This window comes from Cebus imitator, unplaced genomic scaffold, assembly GCF_001604975.1.
Source record: "Cebus imitator isolate Cc_AM_T3 unplaced genomic scaffold, Cebus_imitator-1.0 Scaffold68, whole genome shotgun sequence".
NCBI lineage: Eukaryota > Metazoa > Chordata > Mammalia > Primates > Cebidae > Cebus > Cebus imitator.
In genome coordinates, this window is record NW_016107383.1 from 9,107,894 (window position 1) to 9,131,518 (window position 23,625).

General features: G+C 39.7%; 1 protein-coding gene across 6 annotated transcripts in view; it reads left to right on the forward strand.

The window, feature by feature from the left end:
• TBC1D31 (TBC1 domain family member 31) overlaps positions 1–23,625 on the forward strand; it is a 75,690-nt gene that overhangs the window by 47,276 nt on the left and 4,789 nt on the right. For 4 of the 6 annotated variants that reach the window (XM_017530720.2, XM_017530723.2, XM_037739327.1 and 1 more), the window contains 9 exons: positions 5,743–5,876; positions 6,193–6,372; positions 8,406–8,638; positions 8,896–9,048; positions 10,290–10,425; positions 13,934–14,026; positions 17,076–17,216; positions 19,334–19,528; positions 22,244–22,382. In XM_017530720.2, coding sequence (XP_017386209.1) covers positions 5,743–5,876; positions 6,193–6,372; positions 8,406–8,638; positions 8,896–9,048; positions 10,290–10,425; positions 13,934–14,026; positions 17,076–17,216; positions 19,334–19,528; positions 22,244–22,382 — 1,404 coding nt within the window. The remainder of the gene's footprint in view (positions 1–5,742; positions 5,877–6,192; positions 6,373–8,405; positions 8,639–8,895; positions 9,049–10,289; positions 10,426–13,933; positions 14,027–17,075; positions 17,217–19,333; positions 19,529–22,243; positions 22,383–23,625) is intronic. The other 2 variants (XM_017530725.2, XM_017530722.2) reach the window with 2 other exon arrangements.

Consider the following 23,625-nt stretch of genomic DNA (forward strand, 5'->3'; position numbering starts at 1 on the left):
GGAGTCTCACACTCTGTCACCTAGGCTGGAGTGCAGTGGCACCATCTCGGCTCCCTGCAACCTCTACTTCCTGGGTGATTCTCTTCCCTCTGCCTCCTGAGTAGCTGGGATTATAGGGACCCGCCACACCATGCCTGGCTAATTTTTGTATTTTTAGTAGAGACAGAGTTTCATCATGTTGGCCAGGCTGGTCTCAAACTCCTGACCCCAACTGATCCGCCCACCTCGGCCTCCCAAAGTGCTGGGATTACAGGCATGACGCCCCCACATCCAGCAGTTTTACCTATTAAAACAAATAACAATGTTATAACAATCTTCACATACAAACATAATAATTTCCTTTGGGTAGAGTCCTGGAATTGGCTTTATCAGGTTATAAAATATGAATAATTGGGTTATTATTACAAAAGGGTTGTCATATGGTTTGGATGTGTGTCCCTCCGAATCTCATGTTGAAATGCGATCCCTGATGTTGTAGGTGGGGTCCAGTGGGAGGTGTTGGATTATGAGGACAAATCATTCATTAATGGCTTAGCACCACCTCCTTGATTGTAAACAAGTTCTCGCTCAGTAAATTCACACAAGATCTAGTTGTTTGAAAGAATGTGGCACCGCCCGCCTTGTGCTCTTGTTCCTGCCGTCTTCCTGGGGTCCTCGCCTCATCTCTCGCTCCTGCTCCCTTCACTTCCTGAAGCAGGTGCTAGAGCTCTGCTTGCACAGCCTGCAGAGCCGTGAGTCAATTAAACCCTTTCCTTATAAATTACCTGGCTCAGGTATTTCTTTATAGCAATAGAAAAGCAAACTAACACAGGTAGTAGTTTACCTGCCAATAGCACTACATGTTTTAAAAGCAAAAGAAACACAATAACAAAAAGATAAGCCAATTAAAAAATGAGTAAAGGATTTGAATAGACATTTCTCCATAGGCAGTATATAAATGACTATCAAGCGTATGAAAAGATGCTCAGCATCATCAGTCATTAGGGAAATGCAAACCAAAACCACAGTGAGATGCCACTTCATACCTGCTAGGGTAGCTATAATTTAAAAATGTTATACACATATTATTGAGGATGTGGGAAAATTGGAACTTTCATTTATTGCTGGTAGAAACATAAAATAGTGCTGTCACCATGGAAAACAGTTTGGCATTGTGAAAAACAATTTGCCATTTCTTCAAAAATTCAAACATAGAATAACCATATAACCCAACAATTTCATTCCTGGGTATATACACAAAAGAACTTTAAACTGAGAGTCAGGCAGATACTCATTTGTGAATGTTCATGGCATCATTATTCCCAATAGCCAAAAGATGGAAACAATCTATTAACAGATTAATGGTTAAACAAAGCATGGTATGCACATGCATATACCACACTTACATGGAAAATAATGGAATATTATCCAGCTGTCAAATGAAGTCCTGACACATGCTAGCTGCAACATGGGTGCACCTTGAGAACATCATGTTTAGTGAAATAAGCTAGACACAAAAGGACAGATATTGTATGGTTTCACTTAGGAAATATCTAGAATAGGCAAATTCATAGACACAGAAAATAAATTAGAGATTACAGGGGCTAGGGAAAGTGGGACAGAGAGCTAGGCCTGAGTGGTTACAGAGTTTCTATTTGGAGTATTGAAAGGGTTTGGGGAATAGATAGTGGTAATAATTATATAACACTGAATGAGATTGATGTCTCTGAATTGTACACTTAAAAATGGTTAAAGTGGCCAGGCACAGTGGCTCCTGCCTGTAATCCCAGCACTTTGGGAGGCTGAGGCGGGTGGATCACTTGAGGTCAGGAGTTTGAGACCAACCTGGCCAACATGGTGAAACCCCGTCTCGACTAAAAATACAAAAACTAGCCAAATGTGGTGACAGGCGCCTGTAATCCCAGCTACTCAGGAGGCTGAGGCAGGAGAATCACTTGAACCCAGAAGGAGGAGGTTGCAGTGAGCTAAGATCGTGCCGTTGCACTCCAGCTTGGGTGACAAGAGCGAAACTCCATCTCAATAAAAAGAAATGGTTAAAGTGGCAAATAGCATCTGTTTTACTATAATTAATATAGAAAGAAACAAATTATAGTTAATTTAGGTAGGCATGCAAAACGGTTCTTTATTTCTGGTAAAATCTTGTTACATAGCCAAAATGTTTTGTACTAAGGAAATTGATTTTTCGCTTCTAAACAAACATGCCTGAAATCTAAATTTGGGAGATTATTGTTTCCTCTGGGATGGTCAGCATGAGTTGTGGATTTTTATCAAGGGTCTCAAATTAGTTTTACTCAGTAAACCTTTATTAAAGAGTAATGTTTCAGAGAGGAGCGAGTAAGGAGGCTGCTTCTGATTCCTGCTTTCACGGCATTGCGGTACCTGGAGCTCCACTGGTGCAGGTGCAAGCCAGATGGATGCCAGGTGACTCTGCCTCGCTGAGGAAAGAGAACTACACACTGGCAAGGCAATGCCAAGCTGAGAGGCAGAATGTCATCACATGCGTTCTTTGTGCAGATTTGTTTGCCAGGAGAAGCACCCAGGTACTTCGGTCACTTTCTCAGAGTTTTCTAAGAAGGGCTTCAGAGAAATAAATGGTCTGCTAAAGAGAAGGGAGAAGTTGAAGAAGTGGCAAAGGCAGACAGGTCTCATCATGAAAGAGAAACATAAACCTACATCCCTCCTAAAGGGGAAACAAAGAAGTTCAAGGATCCCAATGCCCCTCACAAGAGGCCCCCTTTAGCGTTTTTCTTGTTCTGTTCTGAATATTGCCTTGAAATCAAAGGAAAACATCCAGCCTATCCATCAGTGATGCTGCAAAGAAGCTGGGAGACATGTGGGTGACACCAATGCAGATGACAAACAGCCTTTTGACAAGAAGGCTGCGAAGCCGAAGGAAAAGTGCGAAAGGATATTGCTACATACCAAGCCAAAGGAAAGCCCGATGCAGCAGAAATGGGCACCCTCAGAGCTGAAAAAAGCAAGAAAAAGGAAGACGGCGAGGAAGACGACGGAGACGATGAATATGTTGCTTCTAGCACAGGTTGTTTTTCTTGTCTGTAAAGCATTTAACACTCCGGTACACAACTCACTTTTAAAGAAAAAAGAAATTGAAATGTAAGGCTGTGTAACTTTTGTTTAAACAGTAAAGTGTCTTTTTTGTATAGTTAACATACTACCAAATGTCTTTAGATAGCCTTGTCCTGGTGGTATTTTCAATAGGACTAACTTTGCCTCGGAGACTACAGGAATTATCAATTGACATGGAAATTTACAAGCAGGTTTTTGTTCATGCAGAGCACAAATGAGTTATTCTGTATGAGGGTAGTAGTTTTCCATCTTCAGTTTTCTCTGAAGTGGCTTATACAAAATAATTGTTTTGTTAACTAAATATCACTCTGTAATTGCAAAAAAAAAAAAAAATTGCAACAGTTTTGTTGACATTCTGAATGCTTCCAAGTAAGCACAATTTTTAAAAATTTACTGAATTTCAGCTAAGTACTAGCATTGCTTGGATACACCATCATTTTGGCTTTTAGGTTTATAGCCTAGTTGGGACTTAGAAGACATTTTGAGAGAAAAGTCACTTTTATGGATAATTTGGAATATATTTGTAAAAAGTCTTTTTTAGACACTAGAGTCTCTTTCAAACCCAGTCATTGGGTTTAGCAAAGAATTGCCACATAATTATTATTTCTCTGTATTTTGCTGTCTGTCAGTTCTCACACTCTGTCCTGTACCCATGCTTTTGTGGTGGCATCAAAGCAGAATAAAAATACTTAGGAGCAGACAGATGGTTACTGTATGCAGTAGGGTATCCTCTTGCTAATGAAAAACAGTGCTCTCTTAATGAGGATTGTAAGGATCAGAGCTTTGGGTGTGTGTGTGGTGTTTTAAATTCTCAGAACTAGCAGTGTCTAAGACATAATAGGTACTCAATTGCTGAACCATATTTTCCTCTTAAAATTAAGAGGTAGGCCAGGTATGGTGGCTCACACCTATAATTCCAGCACTTTGGGAGGCCAAGACAGGCAGATCACGTGAGGTCAAGGGTTCGAGACCAGACTGGCCAACATAGTGAAACCCTGTCTCTACTAAAACCACACACAAAAAGAATGAGCTGGGCGTGGTGGTGGGTGCCTGTAATCCCAGCTACTCGGGAGCCTGAGACAAGAGAATCTCTTGGACCCAGGTGGCGGAGGTTGCAGTTAGCTGAGATTGTGCCACTGCTCTCCAGCCTGAGCCACAGAGTGACACTCCGTCTCAAAAAAAAAAAAAAAAAATTAAGAGCTACAGATAATTTGAAATGTTTTTTGATGCTCAGTCTTTGCAAGATTTTATTTATGACTTAATTATTAACTCAAATTTAAATGATCAATAATAAGTGAAATAATGGAACTCCAGAATTGGAAAATTCTTCTAAACCATTGTAATCTAATATTCTGCTGATAAAGCCTTCTTTTGCTATTTTGAGATAGGAGATCTTATTATCAAAGGATGAATCTACAGCTTAAATTTAAAAATTTTTAAAATTAAATAAGAAACATAGTCCAGTTAAAGGAGAGGTTAAACATAGTCCTACTAAACAAACAAACCTATGGTCTTACATGCAGTTTTGAGGACAATTTGTGGGTCGTTCTACTGATTACAGAGCTCATGTGAGTTAAAGTTAGCCTTAGAAACCTAGTCAGTTGAATATATTCTACTTTGGACTACCTGACTTTCAAAGAATGCCACTGTTGCTGATTGGTTGGTTTTCAAGTCAAGTTTGCTGAAAAAAATTGCCAATGATCAATTAGATTTAAAACCAGTCCTGGTGACTCTTTACTGGTTATTCCTTGTTACTATGGTTATAGCACAGTCGGTCTTTTCCTCGGAATGAGGGCATTTTTTTCTTTTTTCTTTTCTTTTTTTTTTTTTTGAGATGGAATTTTGGTCTTTTGCCCAGGCTGTATGCAGTGGTGTGATCTCAGCTCACTGCGACCTCCACCTTCCAGTTTCAAGCGATTCTCCTGCCTCAGCCAAGTAGCTGGGATTACAGGTGCCCACCACCACGCCTGGCTAATTTTTGTATTTTTTAGTAGAGATGGAGTCTCACTATGTTGGCCCAGCTAGTCTCAAACTCCTGACCTCGTGATCGCCCGCCTTCGCCTCCCAAGGTGATGGGATTACGAGCGTGAGCCACCTCACCCAGCCAAGAATGAGGACACTTTTATTGTCATTATAACATTTAATGGATTAGGGATACAGTATATACACATTTGTTTTTATATGTTGCTAATGTAATTTTGAACATTTTACTTAAGCCTTTCTAATTTTGATTACATGTGAATTTTAGTAGATTTGAGGAGATTGGCATGCTAACGTTGATGACATTTTAATGAAGACCTAAATAGGGACCCTTTTTAAAAGATCATTTTGTTAAACACATGATAAACGAAACAGGAGTCAGGAACCAGAATGCCCTATAACTAGGATCAGGAGTACTTTAGGAATTTGTGTGTGTTTGTTTTAATTAACACTTTTTCATTAACTAAGGAAATTTGCAAAATTTCTGTAAACATAAGATACTATGTTAACATGATAGAATTTTTAAATCGATCGTCATACAATATAAAGAGTTATATTTTCTATTAGTCACGGACATATTGAGAACATAAAAATTGGATACATTTAAGAATTGTGAAGTTTTTTGATAACACACAAAGATATTTAAAGATAAGTTTTCTTTTTTTTCCTTCATAGTGAATTGGTGTCAACACTGGTTTGAGTATTTTCCTAATCCTCCTATCAATATTCTTAGTATGATAGAAAATGTTTTGGCATTTCATGACAAGGAACTGCTGCAACACTTCATAGATCATGATATAACCTCCCAGGTAAGAAGCAGAAGGTTTTTAGAATAACATGCCTTATTTTGTAAGCTAACATTGGTTCTGGTGTAAACAGTATTTTTTTGAAGGAGTATAATAAAAAGCATACTACATTTTGTATTTTTAACAGTATTTCATTATTTTCTTCATTAAACTGCCTTCCTGAAAGTCTGTAAAAAAGGGCCCAAATTAAGGTGGTTATTTTATAATTATGTATTTAATATGATTTTCATAGCTTAAGTAAAGCGTAAGGGAATATTACCAATGACTCTGTTTTTACTTTTCCTTAGAAAACTAATAAATTTTTCCTCATCTGTTGTAGCTATATGCATGGCCTCTTCTTGAAACTGTGTTCTCGGAAGTGCTGACAAGAGAAGAGTGGCTGAAATTGTTTGACAATATCTTTTCCAACCATCCTTCCTTCCTTTTGATGACTGTTGTAGCCTACAACATATGTTCTAGAGCGCCTCTGCTCAACTGTAATCTTAAAGATGATTTTGAGGTAAATATTCTTGTTCTTAAGAGGAAGTTCTCAAATATCAGTTATTTCTTTTTTTCTCTCCTTTTTTTTTTTTAAATTTTTTATTTTATTTTTGTTGAGACAGAGTCTTGCTCTGTTGCCCAGGCTGGAGTGCAGTGGTGCAATTTTGACTCACAGCAACCTCCGCCTCCTGGGTTCAAGCAGTTCTCCTGCTTCAGCCTCCTGAGTAGCTGGGATTATAGGTGCGTGCCACCATGCCCGGCTAATTTTTGTATTTTCAGTAGAAACAGAGTTTCACCATGTTGGTCAGACTGGTCTCAAACTCCTGACCTCGTGAACCCGCCACCTCGGCCTCCCAAAGTGCTGGGATTACAGGCATGAGCCACCGTACCCAGCCATATCAGTTATTTCAATTGAAAAATCCATTTATTTATTGAATCCTTGTTATATGTCAGACACTGGTGCTAGGTGATAGGAATATAAAGGATAACAAGTTAGACCACATCACTACCTGTGTACAGTTTATAGACAATAAAGCAGGCAATTATAGCAGGCTAGTAGTCTTATAATCATAGCTTAAGGAAAGAATCATGGTAATATTGGGGTTTCTGCTTTTTGCTTGCCTTCTTTTTTTTTTTTTTTTTTACATTCTTGCTCTGTCACCCAGACTGGAGTGTAATGGCACGATCAGACTGGAGTGTAATGGCATGATCTTGGCTCATTGCCACCTTCGCCTCCTGGGTTCAAGTGATTTTCCTGCCTCAGCCTCCTGAGTAGCTGGGACTAAAGGTGCTTGCCACCACCTCCAGCTAATTTTTTTGTATTTCGTAGATGGGGTTTCAGCATGTTCGCCAGGCTGGTCTCGAACTCTTGACCTCGGGTGATCCACCGCCTTGGCCTCTCAAAGTGTTGAGATTACAGGTGTGAGCCACCTCGCCCAGCTGCTTTTTGCTTTTATAAAGGATGTTTAGGCCGGGCATAGTGGCTCACGCCTGTAATCCAAGCACTTTGGAATCCAGGGTGGGTGGATCACCTGAGGTCGGGAGTTCAAGACCAGCCTGACCAACATGGTGAAACCCTGTCTTTAAAAAAAAAAAAAATCTTAGATAGTCTGAATGCTTACTATACATGCAAAAGGTAACTATAAGAGCTTTGAGACCTGGCAGGAAAGTGTCTGAAAGAAAGCATTAGAGATCATTATAAAAAGTAGAGGCTTTTTTGGTAGACAAGATGAATTAGTTGGGTTCTTGTATGTGTGTGACTTATTTAGTGTGTCCAATTAAACTTTATTTTTACCTCACGATCCCATGATACATTTATTTGTATCTTCCAGCAAAACAAGATAATGTGGAAACATTTCAGATATTTTTTAAAAATCAAGCTAATTTATTTTCAAAGGCTAGTTTATTTTGGATTTTGAAGAAAAAAATCCAAGCAGAGTTTGTTCCAAACATTGTTGAAGCATTCTTTTTTTTATTGTAATAAAAGCCTTCATTTTAAATTAAAATGTAAACAGTTTTATGTCAGAATTTCTTAGGATTGTGAAACTCTGTTACAGTTTTAAAATAAATTGTCTTCATTGTAAAACTGGAGTAGAGAAAAGCTTTAATGAATTTGCAAAAAATATATTTTTTTGTTTTTTTTTGTTTTTTTTGTTTTTGAGACAAAGTCTCACTCTATCGCCCAGGCTGGAGTGCAATGGTGCAATCTTGGCTCACTGCCACCTCCACCTCCAGGGTTCAAGCGATTCTCCTGCCTCAGCTTCCCAAGTAGCTGGGATTACAGACACAAGCCACCACTCCCAGCTAATTTTTTGTATTTTTAGTAGAGACGGGGTTTCACCGTGTTGGCCAGGCTGGTCTTAAACTGCTGACCTCTTGATTTGTCCACCTTGGCCTCACAAAGTGCTGGAATTACAGGTGTGAGCCACCTCGCCCAGCGAAAAATGCATACTCTTAAAGATAGATTCATGTTATTTAAAATTCTTGTTTTATTTCTACCTCATAATTGCTTTGTCAGGGAAATCTCAATTTAAACACCAAGTTTTCTTACAGTTTTTTTTTCACCATCGGAATAACCTGGATATAAATGTTGTGATTAGACAAGTTTATCATCTCATGGAGACCACGCCCACTGCCATTCATCCAGACAGCATGCTTCATGTTTTTGTTGCACTGACAAAAGGGCAGTATCCAGTATTTAATCAATATCCAAAGTTTATTGTGGACTATCAGACACAGGAACGAGAAAGAATAAGGAATGATGAGTTGGATTACCTGAGGGAGAGGTAATTATGGAATAGTTGTTCTTTTTCTGCTATAGCGAACTCTGTTATAAACATAATAAAGTTTTCATGAAAAATACGTTTAAATTATTATTTGCGTAAAATCAGAGTTTGAAGGCTAGAAATATTAAAGAGTTAATTCTTACATGTAGAAATAAAATGGATTATACATTAATCAGCATACATTTTGTGTTTTGATGATTCTTGGATTTAAATTACTTAGGTAGAGAGTGTTTTCATAATAATATTATCTACTTCAGGCAGACAGTTGAAGACATGCAAGCTGAAGTCGACCAGCAAAGAGTTGAAGATGAAGCTTGGTACCAGAAACAGGAGCTGCTTCGTAAAGCTGAAGAAACAAGAAGAGAAATGCTCTTACAAGAGGAGGAGAAAATGATACAACAAAGACAGAGGTATGTCTGATCACTTTTTAAAAATCTGGGCATATGAGTTAGTCAAATAAGTTTTGTGTTCTTTCAATTTTTTATTTTAGGAATAACGTTATATATAGGATTACCAGCTGTAGTATTTCTATTAGGCAACTATGAAGTTAATAAAAAGAATCTTTACATACCACTTTTCAAAAAATTGCTCTATAGTAAATGTAATTCTGAAGCTATACTGGATGCAGTATAGCTTTGCACACATTAACGTATCTTGAAGGACATTATTTAGAATCATTTCTATAGTGGGCAGAAATGCTTTGTAATAAAGTGCTGGGTATATCACCTTTAGTGGAGTATAATTTTTTTGAATTGTGTTTTAAACATATCTGTGTGACCTGACAATTGTAACATAAAATGATTATGTCATTACTCATTTAACACTTTGGAGGACAGGGGAATGAGTATTAAATGCGTATTCAAAAGTATGTTAGCTGGGTGTGGTGGCACATACCTATAGTCTGAGCCCAGGAGGTGAAGGCCAACCTGAGCAACATAGTGAAACCCTGTCTCTTAAAAAAACAAAAAAGCAAAAACTTAAACACATAGGCTGGGTGCAGTGGCTCACACCTGTAATCCCAGCAATTTGGGAGGCCAGGGTGGGTGGATCACTAGAGGTCAGGAGTTCGAGACCAGCCTGGCCAACATGGCGAAATCCCATCTCTACTAAAACTACAAAAATTAGCGGGACGTGGTGGTACATGCCTGTAATCCCAGCTACTCGGGAGGCTGAAGCAAGAGAATTGCTTGACCCTGGGAGGCAGAGGTTGCAGTGAGCTGAGACCGAGCCACTGTACTCTAGCCTGGCAACAGAGCAAGACTCCATCTCAAAAAATATATAAATAAATAAATAAAAGTATGTTAATAAAGTAAAATGTGTAAATTAAGTAAAGTTATGGGATAAGCATGGAGACTAAGCCTAACTGTTGGGAAACTCACTTCTGTAAGTGTTTATTGATTCTCATTCTTAGATGAAACTTTGTGTAACAGATTTATAGTGTGGGTTAAAAGGAATAACTGAACTGAGCCAGTGAGCTTTCTGCTGCAATTCTCAAAGCATTAAGTATATGTAATTTCTGGTGACAGTGGAGCATTTCAAATAAAGGATATCAATTGTATTGAAGTGATTGGAGTGGTAGACCTGTTATGAAAAAATTAAATCATATTAGGAATTGCTTTATTTGTTCCACTTGATGTATTTTGTGTTTAAGGCTAGCTGCTGTGAAGAGAGAGCTGAAAATAAAGGAAATGCACTTACAAGATGCTGTAAGAAGGCGTTTTCTGAAGCTTCAGCAAGATCAACGGGAAATGGAGCTAAGAAGACTGGATGACGAGATTGGGAGAAAGGTTTATTATTCTTTCCTTTTTTTTGTTTTTTGTTTATTATTCTTACCTTAGTTCTCATACATCATCTCCATTTACTCTCACTTAAATGTAATGAACACCTTCAAATTAAATAATATTCCTAGAGTCCACCATGAATACTAAATAGCCCCTTTAATTTTATTTACTTTTCCCCTCAGCTTTTCTCCTTCTCTTTTGTATGTCATAAATGGCTAAATATTTAAGAAATGCCAGGAAAATTAGTCAAGTGTCCTTGGTGACTATATGTCTAAAAATAGAAATAATCAGTATCAGTTAACCATTAAGTTATTTTTTTGTGACGGAGTCTTGCTCTGTCACCCAGGCTGGAGTGCAGTGGTGTAATCTTGGCTCACTGCAAGCTCCACCTCCCAGGTTCAAGTGATTCTCCTGCCTCAGCCTCCCAAGTAGCTGGAATTACAGGTACACACCACCATGCCCAGCTAATTCTTGTATTTTTCATAGGGATGTAATTTCACCACATTGGCCAGACCGGTCTCGAACTCATGACCTCAGGTGATCTGCTCACCTTGGTCTCCCAAAGTGCTGGGGTTACAGACGTGAGCCACCACACCTGGCAGTTAATTTTTAATTAGGTGACATATTCTTTTTTCATATAAAAATTATCTGTGGCCGGTATAAAAATAATTTCCAGTACAAAATATATAGAATTAAAAATGGACCTTCTCCATTAGTCCTCATTTTATCCCCAGAGAAATACTGTTAAAAAATGGTTAATTACATAGCCTTTCAGGTGTGTTCTATGATAGAGGCATAATTATAGTCATGTTTTCCTATATTTATACAAAAATGGGATTATTCTCATTATACATTGTTTTTGTGACCTGCTTTTTAAAATTACATATGTTGAATATATTTTCATATTTGTTATATGTGTATCTATTTTTCTTTTTGTAGTTGTGTAATAACCCATTGAATGGTTTATTTAATTGTTTGTTGCCAGACATTTAGATTTTTTGCAGTGTTTTGCAAATAACAAAACCTTGCTACATTGTATGGATCTTTGAGTACTTGCACACATACTTTTGTTGAGTAACTTCTAAATTATGCCAAATTGTTCTCTAAAAATGAAACCGTTTAAGCTATTTTAAGTCTGTCAGAGTACCCATCCCCTAGTATACTCAGTTGGACTACATCAGTCTTAATATTTCCCAAGTAGATAGATGACAAATAGTCTATTTTAATTTGCCTTTTTTTATTGTTAGTGAGGTTAACTATCTCTTCTGTTATTTATCTTCCATTGTAGAACTACAAATTACATTTTTGCCTCATTTGTCCATCTTTCTGTCAAGTTAGACCTAACTTTCTGTTAGGTTAGCTTACCTATTTCCAAAAGGCAAATCAATTGTCCCAACACCGTTTGTTGAATATTAGCCAAGTCATTTTCCAACTGATGGTTTTTACATATTAAATTCTCTTAAATATTTGATCTCCTTCCTTGCTTTTTCTATTCCTAAGCCAGTTCCACACTGTTTGAATGACAGTAGCTTTGTAATGTTTACTAACTAGACCTAATTCTCACTCATTAGTCTGCCTTTTCTGAGTTTTCCTCAGTATTCTCAAATAGGCTTTAAGAATTGTTTCCCTTTTGGAATTCTCACCTCTCCAAATCCTATTGGAATTTTTATTAGGATTGCACTGAATTTACATACTAATTTAGAGTTTCAAGCCTAGCTCCAAATCCTATTGGAATTTTTATTAGGATTGCACTGAATTTACATACTAATACTAATTTAGAGTTTCAAGCCTAGCTTTGATAAAATACTAAATATTTTTTAAGTTTTTTTTTTTTTTTAGACAAGGTCTCATTCTGTTGCCCAGGCTGGAGTACAGTGGTGGTATCCTGGCTCACTGCAACCTCCACCTCCCCTATTCAAGTGATTCTCATGCCTCAGCCTCCCGAACAGATGGGATTACAGGTGTCCACCACAACACCTGGCTAATTTTTGTATTTTTAGTAGAGACGGGGTTTCACCATGTATGTCAGGCTGATCTGGAACTCCTGACTTCAAGTGATCTGCCCACCTCGGCTTCCTGAAGTGCTGGGATTACAGGCATCTGGCCTAAGTCTTTTAAAGTATTTTTAACTCGTATGTATTAGAAATCTATTATCTCTTTATAACACGACACTTCTTGTTTTGTTTAAAGCTTGTTAATTTTAAATTGGTTTTCAAAAATCCAAGATTTCTTTTAATTTTCTCATCTAGTAATGCGATTGATATTTCATTACTATAGAAAAGTGTATGTTCTTCCCACAAAGTAATGCAAGCTCAGACTCTCATGTCTTTATTCCAAATCCCTTTGAAATAGGAGGAGGCACTTTTTAGTCCAAGAATCCTATAAACTCCTTTTAGTAACATAATCTGGCCTCCACCTACCCTTCCAGCCTCCTGTCCTCCCGGCTGCTTATTCTGATATTGTGCTCTGACCCTGCCAAACTGCAAAAGCTCTTCTCACAGCTCAGGCTGTAGAAGGAAAGGCTGTTTGAATCCGAAGTGACAAGTACATATGACTGTGAACATCTGTTAGCAACAAGCAAAGCTGATCTGTTTTTGCTGTGGTGTATAGCTGTTTGTATCTCTGAAAATTCATAAGCAAAAGAGCTCTGTAATTGAAATTCCTAAAAAGCAATATTTGCTATGCCACACCTTTCCTCCACTTCCCGGCATTATTACTGTTCTTGCTTCATACAATCAAGCTTCCCCCAACCTTTGAGCTAGCTCCTTTCCCAGTAACCTCTTTGAATTGAACTGGTCCTGGTCCATGTTTTTCTTTTAGCCCTTGGATATATATGTTTGCACATCCAGCTATATTCTCATTTACTGTTTCTCGTATTTCAGGTATTCAATAGCATGTCTTTTACCATAATGACAATATCTAACACTTCACCTTATATGTATAAGATCACGTATAAAAGTCTCTAGAGAGTGCTATATCCCATATCCAAACCCTCTAGTATATAGGAATAAAAAGCTTCCAAGTAATCAAATTTTGGAAATAGGTGAATTCTAAATTAACTCACTAGGAGCAGAACTCATACAGGTTGAACATTCTGTAAGAAATTTAAATCTAGAATTGTTAATTGTCAAACCAAACTTATAAAAAGTATAAAAGTTTAGTCAAAAAGAGCATTAAATAAATGTTATATTTTTATCTACCCCAGATTTAAACTGCTCAAGTTTTTCTAACTCATGATACGGTTACTGTAATACTGTAAGAACTGCTGTCTGTTCTTCTAGTCTGAGTAGATGGGCATATGGTATTGTGCTTTTTATTTTTAAATTAAACTTTGAGAGATTATTCCTAGATTCTGCAATGAATATTAATCTTTCTCAGTTGCTCTGGTTTCAAGAACCCAATTGCTGTTATTTTAAATACTGTTAGTAGGTCATTCAGATTACAGGATTACTAAATCTATTAAAAATGATTTTGTAAATTCTTTTGGTATTTACAGTTTGTTGTTTGGCCATAGATATACATGAGAGATCGAGAAATTGCTGCCACAGCCAAAGACCTAGAAATGAGACAGCTGGAACTCGAATCACAAAAGAGACTTTATGAGAAGGTATAATTCAGTTATTTCCAACATAAGAAAAGCAGGGTTTGGCCAGGCTCAGTGGCTCAAACCTGTAATCCCAGCACTTTGGGAGGCTGAGGTGGCAGGAGGATCACTTGGAACTAAGGAGTTCCAAACCTGGGAAATATAGTGAGACCCCATCCCTACTGAAAACTTTAAAAATTAGCTGGGCATGCCCATCTGTAATCCCAGCTACCCAGGAGGCTGAGGCAGGAAGATCACTTGAGCCCTGGAGTTCAAGGCTGCAGTGAGCCATGATCACACCACTGTACTTCAGCCTGGGAAAACAGAGCAAGACCCTATCTCAAAAAAAAGAAAGAAAGAAAAAAAAAAAGAAAAACAGAGTTTGTATAAACCCATTTTAGACTGTATTTATTCATGGTTTTCTAGTGTTCATTTTATTCACTTTTTAAGCAGAATATCATGCCATGCAGGATTGTAAGGTAGCCAAAATGTCTGAATGTACAGTTTGTTGTAATTATTTAATTCATGTTTCTGTTAGCAGCTTAGTCTAGTGTCTGAAGCACCAGATGTAGGCCCCAGATTTTGCCTCAGGATTTTTTACCAACTTACTGAATTTTCCTGTAATTATGTAATAGTGACTACAAAATTATTCCAATACCTCACAAGGATCCTGAAAGGTAAATCAGTCGAGAGCTGTAAAGTTCTGTTCTGTTATTTTCTCTTTCTTTCTTTCTTTCTCTTTCTTTCTTTCTTTTTCTTTCTTCTTTCTTTCTTTTCTTTTTCTTTCTATATTTATTTATTTATTTTTGAGACAGCCTTACTCAGTCGCCCAGGCTGCAGTGCAGTGGCACCATCTCAGCTCACTATAGTCTTCACCTCCCCTGCTCCATCCCGCCTCAGCCTCCCCAATAGCTGGGACTACAGACATGCGCCACCATGCTCATCTGGTCCCAAACTCCTGGGCTCAAGCAGTCTGCCCTCCTCAGCCTCCCAAAGTGCTAGGATTACAGGCATGAGCCACTGTGCCTGACCTGTAAAGTACTTTAAATTGGAATCTTCTGGAGTTAAATCAGCAAATACCTTCCTAGTATTTACTGTTCAGTTTTCAAGACGCTAGAAAAAGGAGCTTTGTTAATATAAATTTTTATTATTTAGGAAAAATGTTTTGTTACTCATTTAGTGTTGAAACTGTGGTTTTCACTTCTTTCAGCCCACTTAAAAAGTCAGACTTTTTAGCCTGGGCAACACTGCAAGATCTCATCTTTACTAGAAATACACAGAAATAGCCAAATGTTGTGGTGCACACCAGTGGTGCCAGCTATTCAGGAGGCTGAGATGGGAGGATCACTTGAGCCTGGGGGATGGAGGTTGCAGTGAGCCAGGCTTGTGCACTCCAGCCTTGGGGACAGAGCAAGACCCTCTATTTTTTGTTGTATGTAATCACTGACATCTTTACTCAGGTAGTTTGGGGGTCAGCATATGATTGGACAGAGATTTTCATAGAATCTTTTTTTTTTTTTCTTGAGATGAAGTCTCACTCTGTCATCCAGGCCGGAGTGCAGTGGTGCGATCTTGGCTCACAGCAACCTCCGCCTCCTGGGTGCAGGTGATTCTTCTGCCTCAGCTTCCTGAGCAGCTGGGATTACAGGTGTGTGCCACCATGCCTAGCTAATTTTTGTATTTTTAGTAGAGATGGGGTTTCACCATGTTGGTCAGGCTGGTCTCAAACTTCTGACCTCATGATCTACCTGCCTTGGCCTCCCAAAGTGCTGGGATAACTGGCATGAGCCACCGTGCCTGGCTTTCATAGATTTTTTGAACCAGTACACTTCTAGTAGTTGTTGAGGGGCTCTGTGTGCACGTTAGGGCATGCTTTATCACTCAGCTAGGTAGTTTATACTTCTTAGATTTTACTTCCTGGTTATGCAAAACCTCAGAGTTAACCAGAAATGTGAGATCTTAGGTCCTTCTCAGGACTGAGAACACAGCCCTTGGCATATGCTCAGCCTTACACATGCACATGACCTTCCAGGAATCTATCAGCTTTTTTAAGCCTCCTGTGGACATCTCATTCTCCTGTTTTCCCTGTTAAGCTTTTTGATTAGCCTATCAGTTGCTCTCCTAAGATCCACTGCCCCAAGCAGCCAAGATTTTCAACAGTTTGCTCTAATTGTTTTCAGCAGCTTCCCCAGGGAAAAGGCTGTTTCTGTACTAGGTGAGCCCTGAGTGAGATAAAAAAAGATAGCCTTAGGAGTGATCTTTCAGGGAGCCACCAGATAGGTCAAATAATGCCAGTTCTCTGGCAGTGGTGGTTTGAAGGAGCTCTGTCCAACCCCGTTTTGCTTGGCTTCCTCCCTTGGCTTCTAGGCTGATGATTTTCAAGACTAATGCATAGGCCAGGTGCAGTGGCTCACGCCTGTAATCCCGGCAGTTTGGGAGGCTGAGGCAGGTGGATCACTTGAGGTCAGAAGTTCAAGACCAGCCTGGCCAACATGGTGAAACCCATCTCTACTAAAAATACAAAAAAGCTAGCCAGGCATGGTGGTGGGCACATAGAATCCCAGCTGCTTGAGAGGCTGAGGCAAGAGAATCACTTGAACCCGGGAGGAGATTGCAGTGAGCCGAGATCACGCCACTGCACTCCAGCTTGGGTGACAGAGTGAGACTCTGTTTCACAAAAAAAAAGTAAAAGCTAATGTATAGCTTGGGTGGGGTGGAACAGGAAAAATGCAAGATGAAATGTCAGAGAGCGGGCTGCTTTTACCAAGATTCAGCCATTTTTATAAGTAAATGCTCCCCAGATAGCGCCAAGCCTTTGGTTAATTTCCAGAATGCTGAAAAAGTTCATTTCGACATTTTTTTATTAGTGTTCTCAATGCTTTTATAGATGAGAGGATTTCCAGGGGTCCTTACTCTGCCATTTTTGCTGATGTCTCCAGTCTTTGCATTTTACTTTGAAAATTAGATGACGACAGCTTTTATTTGTGTGCATATTACTATTCTGAAAAAAGACATTTTTGTATTCTAGCATTATTATATAAAACATTCCTTTTTTTACAAATGATTTTAACAGAATCTTACTCAAAATCAAGAAGCTGTTGCAAAAGAAATGCGAGCAGATGCAGATGCCTATAGACGAAAAGTGGATCTTGAAGAACACATGTTTCATAAACTGATAGAAGCAGGTGAAATGCAGAGCCAAAAAACTCAGAAGGTAAAAATATCCATTAGTGTATATAGAGAGGAGAAATTTTCATCTGCCATCCTATTAAAAGAACAAAATTGGCCAGGTGCGGTGGCTCAAGCCTGTAATCCCAGCACTTTGGGAGGCCGAGGCGGGTGGATAACGAGGTCAAGAGATCGAGACCATCCTGGTCAACATGGTGAAACCCCGTCTCTACTAAAAACACAAAACATTAGCTGGGCATGGTGGCGCGTGCCTGTAATCCCAGCTACTCAGGAGGCTGAGGCAGGAGAATTGCCTGAACCCAGGAGGCGGAGGTTGCAGTAAGCCAAGATCGCGCCATTGCATTCCAGCCTGGGTAACAAGAGTGAAACTCCGTCTCAAAAAAAAAGCACAAAATTGAAAAACTGTGAAGTTGAGGTAGTTTGTTTCTTTGCTTCAGTTGTCACAGTTCCTAGAATCTCACATTGCTTTCTTTTATATATAAGATGCGGCCGGACACAGTGGCTCACGCCTGTAATCCCAGCACTTTGGGAGGCCAAGTTGGGTGGATCATGAGGTCAAGAGATCAAGACCATCCTGGCCAACATGGTGAAACCCTGTCTCTACTAGAAATACAAAAATTAACCGGGCATGGTGGCACATGCCTATAGTCCCAGCTACTAGGGTGGCTGAGGCAGGAGAATCAGTTGAACCCCAGAGGTGGAGGTTGCAGTGAGCCGAGATTGTGCCACCACATTCCAGCCTGGCAACAGAGCGAGACTCCATCCCCCAAAAGAGAAAAAGATGCTTACTTCACTGATAATCATGTACATGTCTTTTTCCTACACTTTGAGGAAATACAAAGGAATTTCCTCAAAGAAAGTACAAAGGAATAGTGACTTATAAGAGAATACAAAGGAACAGTGACAAAGTATACTGTCCTCTGTGTCCTGCCTCAGACATTGTCCCTGAGTTAATTAGGTTCAAAGCATCAAGTCCCTGCTTGGTATGTAAGCCCGCACTTCCAAGTGTATTGTGTGGACTCTTAACTATTATTCAATAAGATGGAGGTGGTCAAATAAGGATTGGAAATGCTGTCTTAAAGTGAGGTATATTCCATGCCAAATTTGAGGATACTGTACATTGTGAATCTTTAAGAAAACTTCCCATACACATTTGAGAAAATTTCTTACAGAGTGCATTTTCAGAAATGCTGACTTAAGTGAATTGAAATAGAACCTGAGACTTTCAAAGAAGAGCTTTCTATATTATCTCTTATTTTTTATTTATTTTTATTTTTTTGAGACGGAGTTTTGCTCTTGTTGCCCAGGCTGGAGTGCGGTGACACAATCTCGGCTCACTGCAACCTCCACCTCCTGGATTCAAGCGATTCTCCTGCCTCAGCCTCCTGAGTAGCTGGGATTACAGGGATGCGCCGCCATGCCTGGCTAATTTTGTATTTTTAGTAGAGACAGGGTTTCTCCATGTTGGTCAGGCTGGTCTCGAACTCCTACATCAGCCTCCCAAAGTGCTGGGTTTACAGGTGTGAGCCATTGCGCTGGCTATTATCCCTTTAACAAACTGTTAAATGGGTATTTGTACCAGTCTGCTCCTATCCCAAAACCAGGAATAGTGTACATTAGATACCTTCTATTCTACAACAGTCCCTTAGGTGATTTCCTTAAGATATTCCATTAATTTTTTTAGTAGTCTTCAGTCCAGTCTGTTAAAATGGGCTTCTATCCCCTCTTCAGAGTGCTGAAAACATGAAAATTGTTGAATCCCACCCATCCCGTAGCTGATAAGTTCTTAACCCTGGCTGTAAATTAGAATCACTTGAAGAGCTTTTTAAAAGGTGCTGGTACCCAGCTGTCCAGTGATTGGTTTAATTGGCATAATACGAGCAGATGCAGATGCTTATAGATGAAAAGTGGATCTTGAAGAACACATGTTTCGTAAACAGATAGAAGCAGGTCTATCAGTTTATAAGTTGATGTCTGGTGGGGCCCAGACATCAGCTTATTTTAAGCATTCCTGGGTGATTCTAATATGCAGCCAGGGTTGTGAACAGCTGATCTGACACTTGCATACCATTGAGTGGTTATACCTTCATTGTATATATTATTAGTCTGACCTTGTTTCTGAAATGTGTAACTTTTTCCTAGGTGATGGAAGAAAATTTGGCGAAGGCTGAACAAGCATGCCTGAATACTGACTGGAAGATTCAGTCTTTACATAAACAAAACTGTGATGATCTACAACGAAACAAATGTTACCAGGAAGTAGCCAAACTCCTTAGGGAAAACAGAAGGAAAGAAATAGAGCTATTAAATGCAATGGTGGAGGAGGAAGCCAAGAAGGTAGGAATAGTGTTATAAACCTTTTATTATATGAAGCATTGATTTTTTTTTTTTTTTTTAAGAGACAGGGTCTCACTTTGTTGCATAGCCTGAAAATTCAACCTCCTGGTCTTAAGTGATCCTCCTGCGTCAGCCTCCCAAAGTGCTGGGATTACAGATGTCAGCCACTGCCCCCAGCCTAAGCACTGAAATTTTGAAACAGCGCAGAGTCAGATGACAAAAGCATCAAACCAAGTAGTTTTTGCTGGAAAAGATAATCTGATTTTAATAGGTGTTTGTCAGAAAAGTAGTCTAATGCTGATTCTACCTGAAAATGATTAAACGTCTTTCTCATTTACATTAATATGCCTCAATTTGTCAACTCCCTGGATTTTTGTTCTGGCTGATTGAATAATATTAGTACTTTAATTTAGCTAATTCTTTTTTTTTTTTTTTTTTTTTTTTTTTTNTCTCCCTGTCGCCCAGGCTAGAGTGCAATGTCGTGATCTTGGCTCACTGCAACCTTCGCCTACTGGGTTCAAATAATTCTCCTGCCTCAGCCTCCTGAGTAGCTGGGATTACAGGTGCCCACCACCACACCCAGCTAATTTTTGTATTTTCAGTAAAGATGGGGTTTCACTGGCCGGGTTGGTTTCAAACTCCTGACCTCAGGTGATCCGCCCACCTCAGCCTCCCAAAGTGCTGGGATTACAGGTGTGAGCCACCGCACCTGGCCTAGCTAATTCTTTATACTTAACAATGTAAAAGATTTTGAATAAGTAGAAATTGTGTGTAGCTGCTAGAAACAAAACCCAAAATTACAGTGACTATGAACAGGATAGAAATATAGTCTGGAGGTAGGCAGTCCAGGGTTTATATTGTGGCTCCAGAGTTATCAGGGAGATGGCCCCTTTCAACCGTTCTGCACCACTTCTTAGTGTATGGCTTTCATTTTCATCCCAGATGACTCCTGCAGTTCCAGCCGTCACGTACACATTCCAGACAGCAGGGAGGAGGGAGAACACAAGTGTGAATCTTCTGCCTCCCCATCTGAGTCAAATTCCCTTTTCACTTCTTTCCAGGAGTTCCATATCACAGTTCGAGCCACCTTTGTCTGCAAAGGATGCTGAGAAAAATAGTATTCTTCGCAGGACACATTATCATCCCAAATAAAATTAAGATTCTATTCCTATTAGTTAATAAGGTAGCTAAAAATAAAAAGATTTTATTCCTAAAGAAGAATCAAAGAATGGAGTTCGAGGAGGTAATTTATGGCCTATGTCACACATACGTATCTTTTGGTTTACCCTCCCAAAGGCTCTGGGATCTATGCTCTGGGGATATTATCGCAGGTAACATGGATTTTTGTAACAACACTGAAGAGCTGGGGAAAGATCAAGATCTAGATACCTGGCTTAATTGGTTCTCTCTGTTGCTGTATCACAATGTCTATTCTGCAAGCTGGCTTTTTACAGTGTGTATTACCTTCAAGTCACTATTCCAGATTCATTTTCCTTCTACCCCATCCTGGTGGTGTGGGGCCTTATTTTATAACCCTTTCATTCTAGGACAGGAAAGAAGGGCTTGGAGAGGGTGGAGGTAATATCCAGAGCTCTGAGGCTGTTCTCCTCAGGAAAACTGGGGTATAATAATAATAATAAATTATTACATCCTCACAACGCTCACATCCTCACGTAAGCATTGCTGACACTAGGGCTAGACTGTGTGAAAGTCACTGCTGCTGGACTTTGGGTAAAATGGTACTTTTCATTCAGAGTTGACTGAGAATCATTGTAAGGACCTTTCATGTTCTGCAGAAATGCTTCCTTGTGTCAAATGTCCTGTATCGTAAAGCTGACTTGACTACAATGTGGCCTTGGGAAATTGCTCAGACTCAGCCCCCTCATCAGTAACATGAAAGGGATGGATTTCTGTGTTCCTTCCTTGCCCTCCTATTTTGTGATTTGTTTTTAAGTTTTTGTTGTTTAATGCATTAGTATTTCTTTTTTTTTGGGTGGGGGGGGCAGAGTTTCGCTCTTGTTACCCAGGCTGGAGTGCAATGGTGCGATCTCAGCTCACCGCAACCTCCGCCTCCTGGGTTCAGGCAATTCTCCTGCCTCAGCCTCCTGAGTAGCTGGGATTACAGGCACGCGCCACCATGCCCAGCTAATTTTTTGTAGTTTTAGTAGAGACGGGGTTTTACCATGTTGACCAGGATGGTCTCGATCTCTTGACCTCATGATCCACCCGCCTCGGCCTCCCAAAGTGCTGGGATTACAGGCGTGAGCCACCGTGCCCGGCTGCATTAGTATTTCTATAATATAAAAAGTATGTGTTTTCATGTAAAAGCTGTAGCTTTTCAAGAATATTAGCAAACTTTAGGAGTTGGATTTAATTAAATAAAATGCGATTGCCACTAATACAAAACTGGCTTAGTCTCATAAGATTTGAAACTTTTTGAAATGTATTATTATTTCAGCAACTACGGGGATGTAGTTGTGTGCTTCGTGGCACTCTGCCATACTGGGAGGTGGATAAAACCTGCCTCTGCTTTCAAGGCTCTTTGTAGCTTTGGGCCAACACAGGCACCCCAATGACCATAACACCAAACAGATCCTACCTGCCGTGGGAATATAAAGGAAAGTGGGCAGAGAAGACAGAAGGGACTCATTCCTCTGCGAGATGTGTATTACTACACTTTTTATGTAATCTTTTTTTCCATTTATTTGAATTTAGAGGAAGGAAGCTGAAGGAAAAGAGTTCGATTTGAGATCAGCAAAGAAAGCTTCTGCCCTTTCAGATGCATCTAGAAAGTGTTTTTTAAAGCAAGAGATAAATGCAGCCATCGAACATGCTGACAATCTATGTCATAAAGGTGAGTGAGAGGCCTTTCTCTCCATGGTGTTACAGATTTATTCTTTTAGTAGTGTTTATTATTATGATTTTTGTTGTTGTTGTTTTTGAGACAGGGTCTTGTTCTATTACCCAGGCTGGAATGTAGTGGCACAATCACGGCTCACTGCATCCTCGACCTCCTGGGCTCAAGCAGTTCTCCCACCTCAGCCTCCCAAGTTGCTGGGACCATAGGCGTGCATCCCCATACCTAGCTAATTTGTTGAATTATTTGTAGAGATGAGATCTCACTATGTTACCCAAGCTGGTCTCATACTGCTGGGTTCAAACTATCCTCCCGCCGTGGCCTCCCAAAGTGCTGGGATTATAGGTGTGAGCCACTGTGCCTGGCCAGTGAACAGATTATTGGGATGTATTTTGGCACTTCTATTCAGTTCACTGCTGAAGTAAAAGGTAATCACTGGTTACCGTATTTTTGGTGGGAAAGGGTGGGCTGAGGTGGGACTAAAAAAAATGGAGTCCTAATCAAGGAAGAAGCCCGTGCAGACTGTCCTGTGGAGTTCTGTCTGATTCTATTGCTCCAGGGTAAAATATGTGCTTTGCCAAAAGCTGGGCCTCAGAACAACAGTGTATTCAAGTACCACATGGGAGCTTCTCATAGGATCTGATCCAACACTGGGTTTCGGTACAAGGCTTATAGAGGCACCAACTGAAAACTCAAAATTATAATGTACAACTCTAAAATACTCTGGAGGCTGAGGTGGGAGGATCTCTTTGAGCCCAGGAGTTCAAGGCCGCACTGAGCTGTTACCACGCCACTGCACTCCAGCCTGGGCAACAGATAAGACTTTGTCCCCTTTAAAAAAAAATCCATCAAATTCTAGAGTACAGTTAACAGGGAGCTTTTATTTTACTGTTTTATTTTGTTTCAGCCTTTTATAATGTGTATGCATTGGTTTTTAAAATAATTGATACATAATTCACATGCCCTATAATTTACCTTTTTTTTTTTGAGACGAACTTCTGCTCTTGTTTCCCAGGCTGGAGTGCAGTGGCGCAATCACAGTTCACTGCAACCTCCGCCTCCCAGGTTCAAGTGATCCTCCTGCGTCAGCCTCAGCCTCCGGAGTAGCTGGGATTACAGGCATGTGCCCCTATACCTGGCTAATTTTTGTATTTTCAGTAGAGATGGAGTTTCGTCATGTTGGCCAGCGTGGTCTCAAACTTCTGACCTCAGGTGATCCACCCGCCTCGGCCTCCCAAAG